The sequence below is a fragment of the Anser cygnoides genome, chromosome Z (genome assembly GCF_040182565.1).
Source record: "Anser cygnoides isolate HZ-2024a breed goose chromosome Z, Taihu_goose_T2T_genome, whole genome shotgun sequence".
NCBI classification, from domain to species: Eukaryota; Metazoa; Chordata; class Aves; order Anseriformes; family Anatidae; genus Anser; species Anser cygnoides.
In genome coordinates, this window is record NC_089912.1 from 6727835 (window position 1) to 6743631 (window position 15797).

Sequence of the window (15797 nt, forward strand, 5' to 3'; positions counted from 1 at the left end):
ACAAGTTACAGGAACATGCATCTGTGTTCAGAATTTTGCTGAAATAGAAAAGCATTTAGTCAAGGATCCTTTTCTATCATTATTAAGATTACAATTAGGGTTCCTTTTACAACTCACTGTACTAAAAGTATCATATTCTCAGCCCTTCCATTTGTGAATATCTTTCATTTATACTGTTCTCTGCCGGGCTTAACTTTTATTTCTTTCCCCTTCATTTTTCAATGACTCTTCCCAGTTCTTCATTTTCAAACTTTACTCCCTAGCAAACAAAAAGCAGTAAGCTCATTCAAGCTGCAACCTTTTCCATTTGGGTTTGGTTTACCAGTGAGTGCTTGGATGGCCACTGAGCCATCTACATCGTGTAAGCAGCAAGGCCAAATGGCTGCTAATTGTCAGTTCTGTGCTGCACAATTCAGGACAACACAGGTGTATGTGAAGTATTTGCAACCAAACAATTTTACATGGTCCAATGCACGAGCCCTTGGCTGAGTCCTGTTTTAGGTGTCTTCGCATCACATTCAGCTGCATGGAATGAGGTTAAAACTCAGGTCTTGCCTGATGCATTTAGTTGAATGTGCCTAGCAGATATGTTGTTTCATGGAATTTTGTGTTTTATTTAGGGAAAATATAGGGCCAGGAGAAACCTTTTACTGTAAAGGTATGCAGTACAATCTACACCTGAATCTTTACATGTGCAGAAGTTTTAGATTTTATTCTATTTCTGAACATGTCTACCCAAAGAAGATAAAAAATACACCTGTATATCTTTCCACAGACTCTTTCCAAAAAATTACCAAAGGGATATGCATCATTCATCCCTAGAGCTCTAATGTTACTGCTAGCCACATCATCTGAAATAAACAGAATTGTTTTTTTATTGTAGCTGACAGCCCTAATGCGCTTATTATTTCATATCTTTCACAGGAGGAGCACATATCTTCATTACCTAATTATTATTCTGAATGTGATCAGTAACATCACCTTTCTGTAAAGTCAGAAAGAAAATGATTAAAACCAGCAATACTGTTATCACAGTATCACAGTATCACAGATTTCTAGGTTGGAAGAGACCTCAAGATCATCGAGTCCAACCTCCGACCTAACACTAAGTACTCCACTAAACCATATCGCTAAGCTCTACATCTAAACGTCTTTTAAAGACCTCCAGGGATGGTGACTCCACCACCTCCCTGGGCAGCCCGTTCCAATGCTTAATAACCCTTTCGGTAAAGAAGTACTTCCTAACATCCAACCTAAAACTCCCCAGTGCAACTTTAGCCCATTTCCCCCTCGTCCTGTCACCAGGCATGTGGGAGAACAGACCAACCCCCACCTCTCTACAGCCTCCTTTAAGGTAACTGTAGAGAGCGATAAGGTCGCCCCTGAGCCTTCTCTTCTCCAGGCTGAACAAGCCCAGCTCCCTCAGCCGCTCCTCATAAGACTTGTTCTCCAGACCCCTCACCAGCTTGGTCGCCCTTCTCTGGACTCGCTCGAGCACCTCCATGTCCTTCTTGTAGCGAGGGGCCCAAAACTGAACACAGTACTCGAGGTGCGGCCTCGTAGAGGTATCTCTATAGGTGACATTTTTTTTTTTTGTGGTGACAGAACTTCCATTGGGGATAGATTTAAACATCCATGTGGACAAAAAATGCATGGAATGAATGCAGTAAGATCAGGCAGTTATAACAGTCAAAACTTTGCAGATATTTTGCTTTCTTCTCTTTTCTATTATAGAAGAGAAGACCTCATTGTAGAAAAAGTTTGTGTAGGAAAGAGTGTTCAGTGCCTGTTCAATGTCTGTTAAAATAGTTTTCTAGCATGACAGTGAGCTTTGGAAGTGAAATCTGTGGTTGCCTCCACATCCGATGCTTGCTTTGCGTCAGTCTGCAAAGTGGTTTTGATGTGCGTGAGCTAGATTTCTGAGGACATCAGGCTACAAGCTGTGCTCAGATGGGAGATTAATGCACCTTAACTCCAATGGCTACTCAAGGATCTGAACCACTGACTGGTCAGTTGGGCACCTTCTAACTAGAGGGGAAGTGACTAAATCTGAAAAAAAAATCCTCAGGCTTCATGTAATGCAGATATGGAAGCCTCAGCACCGAATGCTTTGAAATACTGGTCCACACATGTTGTCCCTGGCGGTTTTCTAACTTAGATGTAGCCAATGTTAACTGCCTCGTGATGTGTTTTCATATCTGTTATGCAGTTCAGAGTATTTCTTGAAAATAGAATACTCCTACATTTTTCTTACATGTTTTGAAACTGTTGATAAAGATGAATGTATTTTTGTATAAATGAATGTATTTTGTATAAATGTAGACATATATTTAAGGAATTTTGTGGGATGCATTTTGGACTTAAATGATTTTTTCAAAATTCTGAAAACTGAATAAAAAAAAGTTGTGTGTTTGTTATTTTAGATACCTTATTGGGGATACTGAATGCCACCTATTTCGTAAATATTGTTGACGCTTTAAAATGTGACTAAATAAAGTATTTAATATTGGGTATCAAAATAGAGGTAACTAGAGATCAGTGAATACTTTTCAAAGAGTAATGAGAATATGTTTAGAACTCATTGTTTTAAGTTATTTCATTTTGGTGAAGATAGGAGGATATTATGAGTGTAATAAGAGTTTCAAAAACTGTTAATGACGACATTTTAATTGCTCAGCTTCCAAATTTGGATTTACTTTGTATGAGAAAAGATAAATTCGCCAGTGCAGATGAAACTAATAATTGCCTAGCAACCAGTGCCTGAATTTTTTCCAATACAGAGCAAACAAAGGAAAAGCAAACCACTTTTATTTCTATATATAGTGTATGTGTAAGTATGGAGCTAAATATATGTGTGTATATATATACACATACACACACCCTGGTGGTGTCAAAAGATAAACCTCAAAAGCTATGGAGCCCAAGGAAAAAAAAAAAATAAAAAAAAATAATAAATAGAAAGGAAAAAAGAGAGAGAGAAATGGAAAGGTAAAATGGAGATGTCAAATGTGGAAGAAAATCAGGAATATTTTAACAGCACAAAAGTGATATTTCCACAATAAGTTTTCTTTTTTGGCAAAAGTCCCTCTTTTCTCACCAATGAAGCAAAGGCAGAAATGGGAAAGAAAAGGTAACTTGCAAGTCAATAATAATGTACCTAAATGCTCCCAGACCATAAGGAAGTGAAAGAATGAGGATGTCTCCTATTTAAAGAAGGTCATAAACACCTAAGAATGCTTACCTTAGAGGGCACCCTTTGGACTGTGGTACTGGTTGGACTCCATGGAAGGCAGGGGATGGGGAAGGGAGAAGCTACTGTGTCTGAGCTGTTTTCTGATCAGGCATTAGGACTAATTGTTCAGAAACTACAGATAACTGTTCAGAAACAATGAATCTTCTGAAGAAAGATTTAGGAGGAGCTAATGATCAAAACCAGAACTTAGGTTAAGTCAAACAGGAAATCTAGCTCCCTGTATTGACTATGTCATGGTCGTCAGTATATAATTGGAGCCTATCAGCAGTTAATGGACAAACCAACAAGGAGCCCAGATGATTGCTGACAGAAGCCACCTGATTGTATCAGGAGATCTGCAAAACACAGTAATGTCTAGCAATAAATATGAATATTATACTAAACAAGATATTACATGTGAGCATACTATTCAGGTTCTCTTGATCAGCTTTGAAAGCAAAGGACAAGTAACTGGAAATGATAATGTATTCACATCATGATTTGATATCTCTCCCAAAGTTTTAATTGAGCAAAACACAACTTAATGGGGAGGCAAACACTTTAGACTAAATGCCTTGTACAGAACATCTCAATTTAAGCTCTTATTCTTCCCTTTTCATAAACCTCTTTCGCCCTGTAAATCTGAACAGGTGTTGAAATATCAGTTGATTCACATGTTGGTGAGTAGCAGATCAGTCTAGCAACATGCCCAACATGAATGACATCTGAAATCAGATCAGTATGCTGTGGTGGTTTCATAGTAATGGGCAACAGCTCCACCACAGCCAGTCTTTCACTCCCCCACCTCCAAGGGGAAGGGGGAGAAAATACAATGAAAAAAGTTCAAGGGCTGAAATAAGGACAGGGATATCACTAAACAATTACCATCACCAGCAAAATAGACATAGACTAGGGAAATTAATGTAATTTATTAGCCATTACTAACAGAATAGAGCAGTGAGAACTTAAAAGCCAAGTAAACCACCTTCATCCCACCCACCCTCTTCCACCTCCTCCCCGAGTGGCACAGGGGAACGGGGAATGGGGGCTGCGGTCAGGGAGCTTTGGTCAGGGAGCTTTGTCTCCGCCGCTCCTTCACGGTCCCTCTCTGCCCCTTCCTCCACGCGGGGTCCCTCCCACGGGATGCCGTCCTTCCCGAACTGAGCCTGGGGGGGTTGCCCACAGGCAGCAGCTCTTCAGGAACTGCTCCCACACGGCTCCGTACCACGGGGTCCATCCATCCCCCAGGAGCAAACTGCTCCAGCACGGGTCCCCCACGGGCGGCAGCTCCCCCCAGACCCCCTGCTCCTGCGTGGGCTCCTCTCCACGGGCTGCAGCTCCGGCCCGGGGCCTGCTCCTGCGGGGGCTCTCCATGGGCCGCAGCCTCCTCCAGGCCACATCCACCTGCTCCACCGGGGGCTCCTCCACGGGCTGCAGCGTGGAGATCTGCTCCATGTGGGACCCATGGGTGCAGGGGGACAGCCTGCTCCACCAGGGGCCTCTCCACAGGCCGCAGGGGAACTGCTGCTGCCTGCCTGGAGCACCTCCTGCCCTCCTGCTGCACTCACCTGGGGGGCTGCAAGTAGGCTTCTTGTTCATTTCTCACCCCTCTCTCCCAGCTGCTGTAGCACAGAAGATTTTTGTTTCCCCCTTTCTTAAATCTGCTCTCCCAGAGGCCCAACCGGTATCACTCATGGCCCTGCTCTGGGCAGCAATGGGTCCCTTTTGGAGCAGGTGGACCTTGCTCATCTCTGTCAGCTGGTGGGCTCTGCTCACGGAGGCTGCCCCTGCAGCACCCTGCTACCAAAACCTTGCCACATAAGCTCAGTGCATATGTGTGAGGAGAGCCTCGTAATGTTTGCCACCTTCATTGTGGAAGTTTGTATTGGTAGGGATCCAGGCACCTGCATTAAAGACGTTCATCAATTGCTTCCTTGCTTGTGTCAGGAAAGATTGTGGCTGTTAGCAGAGGCTGGATGCTCACTGGTGGTATCAGTTGACCAGCATGGGGGAATATATCTCCTTTTGTCTAATGAAACAATGTCCGAATGCACGGCTGCTTTCTCTAAATCCTCATACCAGTGCATGGATGAAATTTTTTCCACAAGTGCAAAAAATATTCAGAAATGCATTATATAACTGCTCCTCTTTTAATCACTTTTGATCCCTTTCTTACTAATAAAGATTTGAATTGACAGGAATAGTTCATCTTTTTCCCTGAAGACATACTTGGCATAGAAATGAACTCTCTGTAACTACAAAAGAGAGAAGAGTTTACTTTTTAAGCTGTTTTCTACTTCTACTTGTATTTCATATTGTCAACCATCAGATGCTTGAAAAGCCTGTAGCACAGCAGGCTGAAGTACAGTGACCTACTGCTCTTTCACATTCAAATGAATAAAGTAGCTCGTGCTGTAGACCTTTAGAAAGGGAAGAGATTATACTTTTTTTAAGGCAGAAGGGGATTTATTATGATAGAAATTAATCTCTGCAGGCATTACTTCAGGGCTCTATTCTAACCCTGAAAGCAGGGACACGCTTTTACAGTATTGTACTACTAGACTAAATGCAAAGCTTAAGTCAGCACTTCATCTTCACCCTGGATTAAAACTTCAGGATAGTCCTAGGGTGGTATTCTAATGAGAATTCTCTGATTAGAAAAATCTGGTTTTCTTTTCATAGTGCCATCTCAGGTTTTCAGAAATCAGCTGGTGCATTCCCCCAACTGATTGCAAGACTGGAAAAAGTCAAATTTATAGAAATGTTTATGTCTAGTTCACAGTAGTATTTTGCAGTTCTACTCCACAGCTACAAGCTGCTGATACTGTTTTAAGTGCATACAGTCTTTTGATCCCAGAGGCTTTCAGAAAAAGAAGCCAACCACCTTAACTTCCATGAGACCTGTGATAAAATCATGAGTTTTTTGTTCTGAGATTTATGATCTCCTGGAAGTTTTCACATCCAGTTCAGACATGGATGTTTAGAATTAATGATATCAATTTATTCATTTTCTGAAATGATTTAAACATTGTGCAATGAATATTTTAGTCAGAAAGCTAGCTGAACCTTCTACCTGCATAGTAAGCAAATCAGAATAGAAAACAGGCAGAAGGAAGGCAGATGAGCCACCGATATCTAGAAACTTTAACTTCCCTTTCAAATAAAGAGAGATACAAGTTAATTATTCAGCTGTCTTTTTACCTTAGGAAAAACAAATTAGCTGCCTCACCATTAAATCTGAATAACAGCTTACAAATTTGTTAAAAGAACTGCAGAGCTCATCTGTTCTCATGTTCACATTTTGCATCTCTGCACAGGTGTGTCTTTAATATAATTTATAGTTCTGCTTCTCAGTAGTGGTTCAGCTGTGGAGAAATAGATTTGAGCTTGGACACTGTACAGATGATTCTGTAAATCAGAATACTATTAAAGTTCTTTTTCTGAAAATTGATTTTAATATGAAACTGCTAGTGGTAGCAAGTACTTTCTCAGTCTTCTTCTGAAGTTTAGTTGCTCTTCTGGGGTTCATGACTGGGGCTCATTTTTACTATACTTAGGCCAAATTTCTATTGACTGGTTATTTTCTGGGCTGTTTATTGTTTGGAGTCACCTGGAGATTTCTTCCTTGTAACAAGTTTTATTCTCATGAAAGGGAATAGCTATTCATTTTATTTCTTTAGAGACAGCTTTTAAAATAAGCTATATTTCATGTAGCAATATAGGGAATTGAATAAAAATGTAGCCATTGTTTTAGGTAGGAACGATGGTCCGTTTCTCTCCATCAACAGTGACACCATATATTCAGCTGTGTAACACCCATTATGTAACATACCGCTAAGGGGTGGTGTACCTACCCAACAACATCTGTGACTAGCATCCTGAACTGGTGTTATAACCTTTTCAGCTGTTTACCTACCAATTTTGTCATGCCTTTGGTTTGGGTCTGCAGCACCTTGGACGGCTACAGTATCAGTGTGTTTACCTTAGTATCAGCTTCTGTAAATTTCACTACCTTCAGTGTACAATGCTTACTAAATACATTTGAGCATACATTTAATGCACAGGATGTCAGACAATACATAAGGATGCTTTATCCATTCACACTTTCATATAATATACTCTCTTCTTAAATTATAGAAGAAAATGTACCCAAACACAAATTATCTTTCTTCTATCATTTCTTTCCTTCCAGTTTTGAAATCTTGTGAATCCATGGGATTAAGACATATTTATTCCATTGTCTAAAGCAGATGTTTCTTACAGTAACACTTCTGCCAGAAATCATAACAGTTATAATTCTAGGTGTTAAAAGGTAGTTGAGGGAAATTACTTTCATTTCAGGATAATGATTTTGTGAATAGGGACTCAAACGCTTCTCCCATGCCTGATTCTGGACACTGTTCTTGAGCTTTTGACAGATATTCCTACCCCAGGAACAATTCCGTTACAGAGTAAGTAGTTTTTAATCACAGTAAATGATTTTTTTTTCTTTTATTCCTTCACAGTCATTAGTGAGCTGCGATAGCAAATTGATTTGCAAGTAGTAATGGTAGCTGACTGGTTTATGTAATTTTGCAACAAAACAACTAAGAGTGCTATGCAGAGGAACACACATATGGTTGTGGATGGTACTGCTCAGTTTGCATGGTGCATCTTCTTTAGCCTTCATATCACAAAAATTGTTTTCATAAACCCTGAATTTCTGTTCTTGACAAGGATTGATGGCCTAACTGTTACCATCATGGTGTGCTGCATTATTTATATACTGCAGTTGATTTCCTCCTTTCAGTTTGTCCTTTGCTGTCAAGCAAAGTATTGCACTATTCAGTAAAGAGTCATGTAAGAGTTTTGGGGATCTTATAGGATTAGAAAGTACTCTCTATGAAAACATAAAGTTTGTCAAATGGTTTACAACTGTTACTGTTCTCTCCACGGCTACCTGCTTGTGGTAAGAAGCAATAGTCATATGTTCAGCATTTTGTTGAAAGATAAAGAGTGGTGATGTGAAGGTATGCCAGGGAACAAGGTGGACTTACAGAATGGTTCCTCTCTGAATGCTTTTAATGAAGGTTAAACCAGGTCTGCTAACTGGGTTCTCTATGGAAAAAAAAAGCAGTTGGTCTTAAAAATAAATAAATTAATTAATTAAATTTAAAAAAGCCTAATTGCCTAATTGTTACTGGAGAGCAAATGTCTTATGAGCTTTGTTGTATGTTTTTTTCTGAGTTTGGATGAGGAGGGAGAGCTCTTTATTAGAAATGTATTTTTGAGTATGTATGTATCTCAACTTTCATTTTATTCTTTTTGTTTTGCTTTTTTACTCTTAACCTCAAAGATTTATTTGACTTGGGAATGTTCTGAAAAAAAAACCTGAAGACATGAGAAAAAATTTAACTGCACATCCTGAAAATGTAGTAACTTCTAATCATTTAAATGTACTATCTGCTCCTCAATGCAGTCTGGTCTGAGACAATTTGGAATGGATTTCTACTTTAACTCTTCCATGCATGCTGTCATGAAAAAACAGGAACTACACATATACATGCATGTATATTGTATATATGGCTACATATAAAACATCACTTCAAAGGAAGAGTCCCTTTAAAGAGTTAAATTCAGAGGGGTTATGAGTTTTGGTAATTTTGTGCAGGGACCATCTGCAAGTATCTTTCCTTAGTTCTGTTTCACAGGTCCTTGCACCAAAAGCTTGATGTGATGAGATTTTACAGTCTGAGAGATTTCCAAGGATGAAATAAAGACAGCAGTAATTATAGCACAAATATTATGTATACAATGTTGTGCAATACCTTAATGCTTGAGTAGCCATATAATGAAAGGTGCGGGGTTAATCAGACAGTAAAGAAAAAAATTAATTGGTTTTATTTGACACTTGCATTATTTATTGGACCCTTTTCAATACATTGTATTTAATGTACACTATTATTTTACTGTGGTTTTTTTTTGTTTGTTTTGTTTTAAAGTATTATTATTATTATTAATATCAGAGTTCTGCTTACAGTGTTTAATGTATAGAAACCTGCCACAGTTGCATGCAAACAGCGTGTCATCCACCACTATGGCAAGTCACCAGCACAGAGCACAATTCTGTAGGAGCAGATCTATGGATATAATTCTTTGTGTTTATTTTACTCTCCCATTCACAATGACTCTAAGGTTAAATTCCCAAACTACTGTTGTGTTAAAGGTTGTGTCATGTGTAACGTAGTACTTTAATGGTAACAAATCCCTTAATCAGTTATGTTAAAACAAAATGCACCCGTATAAGCTTTTCTTCTTCAGAGCAAAGCCTTATAAATCAGATTCTGTACATCAAACTGAGTAGAATGTATAACAAATTAGAGTTCAATATTTCAGCATGAATAGCCTCTCAAGAGGCACAAAATGTAAATTGAGGGGAATATTGTTGATTCAAAGGTGACATTTATTTTTTTCCGCACAATTTCACAGGCACTAAGTCATAAATAAGAGTGCTAACATTTTGAGTTTTAGTAATTTGGGTATGCAAGTTTTCACAAACTTTATGTCTAGTCTTACACAGAATTACTGCTCGCTTGTGTCTGTGCACTTGCTCAGACTTAAGACAACAATAAAACATCAAAAATTTGATGAACTAAGCTTGCCACAGTCTAAACAAATAGTCATTTAAAACAGTAACATGAAACAAAGGCATGTGCCTGTTTGTAATCCTACTGTGAAATGGACTAGAAGCAGTTAATTTTTATTTATTTATTTATTTATTTATTTCTCTCTTGGAGGTACATTGGTAGATAATGTCATTGGTAACTGGACTGAAGGTGAACAATTTTCCTAGTTCCTTGTGAGGGTGGATGTTAGATGTTTTAGTGTCTTTGCAAGGGTTTCCAGGCTCCTGGGTGACCATGAATTCTGAGGACAGATGGAGCATGTTGTTTGTGCTGTGTTGCCCATTATGGTTATGCACCCTACTTGATATCAGATGCCCTCACTAAAACAAAACAAAACAAAACAAAAACCAAAACCAACCAACCAAACAAACAAAACCATGAAAAGTAGGATACGTAAGCAGCAAACGTAAACAATAATGATATTATTATTTAAGTGTGAAATGTATTAGAACCTAACAGCACTTTGCTATAAGTTATTCAATATGTATAGAGAGGTCAGAGTTGTTTGTTTCATGTTTTCGTATGAATACAATTGGAAATGGTTTCAGCCCAAGTCAGAATTTGTTCCCAAAGTATTTATATTCACTCCTTACAATTATTTTCATAGTTTACACTCTGTCTTTTTGATAGTCCCATTTTCTTTAGAGGTGTGCTGTGCTCATTTTATTTCTGTGATGTAATATAACGACAACAAATTTATAGCAGTAACTGACAGTAGAATTTGGGTCAGGGTGGCTGGGGTCAAAAGAGCAGTTACTTCTTGAACATGGAAATAAATGACTGCTGTTAAAGGACAGCATCTGCTATTAGTTCCAAACTGTAGGTCAAGGTACTTCGCTTCAAGCTTAAGAAGCCCACACAAGTTTTCAGACAAATGAAAACAACACAGGTTGCAATAAACACTTCGGTTTTAGTAGAAGATTTCAAATTCTGGAAATCCAATGGAAAATCAGCAATGCGTTCAGTTTGTCAATCAGTATAAAACATACAAATGGAAGCAGTAGTTTGTCTTTCTACCTTTCTTTTTCTTTCTTGTTTTGCGTAACTGAAATCAGAAGGACACTGAGTGAGGAAACATTTAGTGAAAGTGTCCCCTCTCATTTTAATAAGAATATCCATGCAGATTAACATAACAAGTGTCTCTGTTCCAGATGATATTTAATTAATTTGTTTAATTAAAGGTATGGGAATGCAGTTTTCAGAGCAGTCAGTTCATACTGATTGTTCTTTCACAATCAAACGCCTAAGCCACATGAAATCTAAGGCATCCCTTGTGGACCAAATAATGCGATCAGCAGTCAAGCTGAGAAGGCTTGAGTTGTTTAGATTCTGACAGGAAGAAAAAAAATGTTTAGGTATATCTAGTATATGTTATGGAAAGTTGTCATTTACTCTTTTCAAATTGCCATACTTCATCTTCAGCTGGACAATGTTCAGTATAAGACTGTTAGTACCAGATAGGTAGACACATGACAAATCTCTGTGCTATGAAGGCCATTAAAGCTGTCAGACTGATTAAAAGAAAAAAAAAAAAAAAAGGTTTTTGTTTGTTTGTTTGCCATTGATGTGCAGAATTCACAGAAGTTTTGTACATCGGTAAAATGGTTTAAGTGATCGTTAGATTGGAATTCTCACGAGGCACTGATCTTCAGTCTGTGGGCCAGCAAGGCATTAAAAACATTTTAGTTTTCCTTGCCATCACTGTAGTCCAAAACATATTAAAATGTTAGTACTACTGACATAAACAGATGGACTTTGTGTAACTCTTTCTACAGTTACATGTCAGAAGGCAACTTTTCAATTTAAAAGAAACCATACAAAATAATGTGCTACTTAGTTTTTTAAAATTGCCTTTCTGTAGATGTTGCTTTAAGTAGCATTTGCAAAAATTTTGCAAAACAAAACTACTGTACAAATTATTGGTATTTCTAAAAACAATACTGAGCATAATGTAGAATAGCAATAGTAACATTATTATGTAAAATACTTTACCTGTAAAATGGTGCAACTTTGTAAAGAAGTAAAAATCATATGGTTGGAAAAAAAAAAAAGTGTTCCCTTCAAGTTTATGAATTTGCATTTGCGCTCAGCAATGATTTTGATTTACTTGCAAAATTACATTCCATATAATAATATTTAAAGAATTTGAAGTTACTGTTATGTTTTAGCATAACACATTCAAACATTAGGAAATTCACATTTGGAGATTTGATGCTAAGATATGTGGAAGGTGTTCCTATGGCTTATGTCATATGATAAAATACAGAAATCAATAAATAGCACAAATCTGTTTTACAAGATGAAGTGTGAGATAAGTAAAAAATGCATCTAAAGATGTATTTAAATATCTGATAAAAAATATGAAATTGAGGCTGCACAAAAGATATTCTTCAGGATTGCCTCCAATTATCCCAGTGCGGACTGGACACAAAATTACCTCTTGTTGTTCTCTTTCAACAGAGATGTAAAATACGTCATGTCTTGGTACCAGCATTACAGGAGAATAATAGTCATTAGCAAGACTCACAAACTTTGGATCAGATCTCAAACTGACAACAGGTATTTCAGACGTTTTCAGCAGAAGCAGTCCGATATTTCAGCATATTTGTAGAACTGTGAGAGGGTGTGGTTCTCTGAAGGTGCTAGAGGAGTAACAAAAGAGTTGGACGGGCACTCTGTTCTCTCTTTTATATCTCCTCATGAAGGTGGTTTCAGACAGTATTAGATAATGTACTGTATACACTGGTAACACTGGAGACGTGTTCAAGCACTGAGCATATGAAGCAGCCCTGGGGTGCATCTTTCAGAGTTTACATCTTGCTGCTGTTGATTGCCTCGATGCTAATTAGCCAAGGAGGCTGTCTTCCCTGAAAAGCAATTCAAGGATTAGCAAAAGCTGCTTGTTTATCCTTATTTAGGAAGATTGAAGCTACGCACTGTGCCTGTGCTTGCCATGTCCCAAGCAGCTTTGAAGCATGGCTAGTTCATAGCATAGCATGGTTTTGAAGTGAAGCATAGCTTTGTTTGTAATTGATTTGCTCTGTCTCTGCAGTCAGAGCAAAGGAGTTGTGGGAGAACTTGGCAGACTTCCTTGGGGCATGGAAGGGACTGTGGAGGAGCACTGAAGGTCTGTGCCCAAGTCCTTCCTGTGGTGTTGGTGGGTCTCGAGGTGGAGTGAAAGCTTCTCTTGGCTCAAATATCATCGTTAACCTTACTGTTAGAATTAAATTGCTCAAAACCCTTCAGTGGCTTTACTTTCTATTGTTGAACTTCTTCCTGAAAACACATGTAATGGGTCTTCCTGTGACTGACATAAAGTCAACATAGAAGCACACTGCTGGCCTAAATGCTGTGCTTGGTTTTCAGCAGAAATACTGTGTCATGCCTGATCTGTACTGCTGCGTGGTTTAAGAGTGCATGTATCTGGAGCAGGTGAGGGTATAACCACAGCCACAGTTCTTTGCTCAGTAGCTAGGTGGTAAGATAATATCCTGAACCAAAAGCACCGTTTGGCTTCATGTTCCATTAAATCTGGAGAAGTAATTTTTTTTCCAAATATATATCCTGCTGGAATTCAAATGAGATAAAGTGAAAAATTATTATTATTTTTATTTATATTTTGTTTTCAAGTGAATATCTGTCACTGTGCTTAAGAGAAGCCCTTTTGGTGGAGTAGAAGGCTAAGAGAAAATGATGAGACAGAGGTGTACTGCTAAATAAATATAAAATAGAATTAGCCAAAAGATATTTAGAGGACACAGAGGTTATCATACTTGTCTGTTCTTGATCATCAGTAGTCTACCATACTTAGAGCTTGTGTATAACTTTTGCAGAGTTTCATACAAGAATCTTTTCTTCGTTTAACTCACAGGAGACCTGTGTGACTCCAATCCATGCAAAAATGGTGGCATCTGTCTGTCAGGGCTGAACGATGACTTCTACTCATGCGAGTGTCCGGAAGGCTTCACAGACCCCAATTGTTCTAGTGTTGTGGAGGTTGGTAAGTGCAAAATCTGAATGGAGGAACGAATAGCTGTTTCAATGTCCTGTTAGTTGTGGCCAACCAACCAGTGATTTTGTCCACTGCATTTTGTGTAGTGCTGTGGTTGTTGCATTGCTTGTTTTTGCTGTCTCATCCTTTTTTTCTGTATCACAGATATCTATATCATAGAATCATAGAATGGCTTGGCATTGTCTCTTATTTTTGTTCATACTAGGAAAATATGCTGCAGCTAGAGTGAAGGCTATGTGGCAGCACCTCTTGTCTGAAGGCTTTGCATGCCCTCTGTGCATTTCTTTTGCTGACAGCCAAAGTATTTGAAAACAGTACAACCCTTCAAGTATTTCATATCTGATGTCTATGTTTGTAATTTATCAATCTGGGTTACACTAACATGCTTTGGTCAGTGACAGCCGAGTACAGCTCACACATTTTGCTTCTGCCAGCTGTCCTGTAGGACACCAGCCTGGAGCAGAAAAGCAATGCCAACAGCTGAGAGCACTTACTTCTGCAAATGCCTTGTTGAAACTGTCAAAGCTAGTCTCAGCACTTCTCTAACACTTGATTTTTCCTAAGTCTATGCTGATTTCATTTCTTAATAAATAAGTCAAGGCTACACAGGCACAACCTGTAGATACTCTTCTGGGGATTAAGTATGTATCTCTCTGTCATGAAACACAGCTAGCAGAACTTAGTCTAGGTACCCACATTTGTTTGTTTTTTCTTTTCTGAAAATGATGCTTCCATTGTTCTGGGAGTGAATCCTAAGTCTCCTTAAGCAATTTTAATTATGGTAGAGATTGGGTTGAATTTGGTTCCCCTGAACATAAGTTTTCTAGAAGGACATGTAATAGTTCCTGTAGTAGAATGACAAACTTTGGTCAGACACCTACTGCACGTTCCTCTGACTGTAAATCATTATCAGACATAGTAGCTGGTTATTACCTAACATTTGATTTGCATGAGAAACTTTTTCCATTGGTGCAGCTACCAAGAAGCAGGAACATACTGTCTTTGAATCCTGTTTTCCATCCCTTTCCCCAACATTTCCATGCATGCCTGAAGGTCTGAATTTATCCTAGAAGTACATGCCACACTGCCCTAAAATGGCTGTGACATGGGTTTACTGCAGGAAACTTTGGGGTCCATCATGCATTTGGTTGACAGGAAATTGCATTGCACATAACAAAGAGGATGCTGATAGTGACTGAATTTGAGATAAAAGTATATTGTGATAATTGCCACTGTAATTTAAATCTACATATTAACAGGGCTTAAAAAAATGCACATATTCTTAAGTAAGTTCTTCCAACACAACAAAATCTCAGTTTGGTAAACAGAGTGAAACATAAGCAAATAGAGAACACTAGAATATGTGGTAATCACAATGTTTATGCAGGCACAATATTATATTTTTTAGTTTTCAATCCAGAGGGAATATGCAGGAAACAATGCTGATTAGGTACAGGGTTTATTAAAATTCCAATATTAGATAAAGTACAGGGTGTTCATTCTGTTTGTGTTTGTTCTTTATGATTATGCTACCTGTATGGATTCAGAGACAACTGTTACTTTCTGAAAACTTTAAAACTAGTTCTTTTTAGGAGAAAAAGTAGAAAAAGGTTTGTTTGCTTGTTTACTTTTTGGTATAGACTGTTTGAGGCTGATCCAGCATTATCCTCCCCTACATAAAGTAAACCACTGAAAAAACTGATACTTCAACTTGATATCCTGATTTTTCCTATGAAGATAATGACAAAGAGTGTAAGCCATTTATTCTCCATTAATTCAAACACTGGAACATTCCAAATAAAAAAATCAGTTGCAAAATGGATTTGAGAGGAGTCCAGGAGTGTAAGATCCTGTGTGATCACTTCTACCGCAAGTGTTTATTAGCAGA

General features: G+C 38.3%; 1 protein-coding gene across 2 annotated transcripts in view; it reads left to right on the forward strand.

The window, feature by feature from the left end:
- EDIL3 (EGF like repeats and discoidin domains 3) overlaps positions 1–15797 on the forward strand; it is a 270841-nt gene that overhangs the window by 62472 nt on the left and 192572 nt on the right. For both annotated transcript variants that reach the window (XM_066987842.1, XM_066987843.1), the window contains exon 2: positions 13769–13897. In XM_066987842.1, the coding sequence (XP_066843943.1) occupies positions 13769–13897 (129 nt within the window). The remainder of the gene's footprint in view (positions 1–13768; positions 13898–15797) is intronic.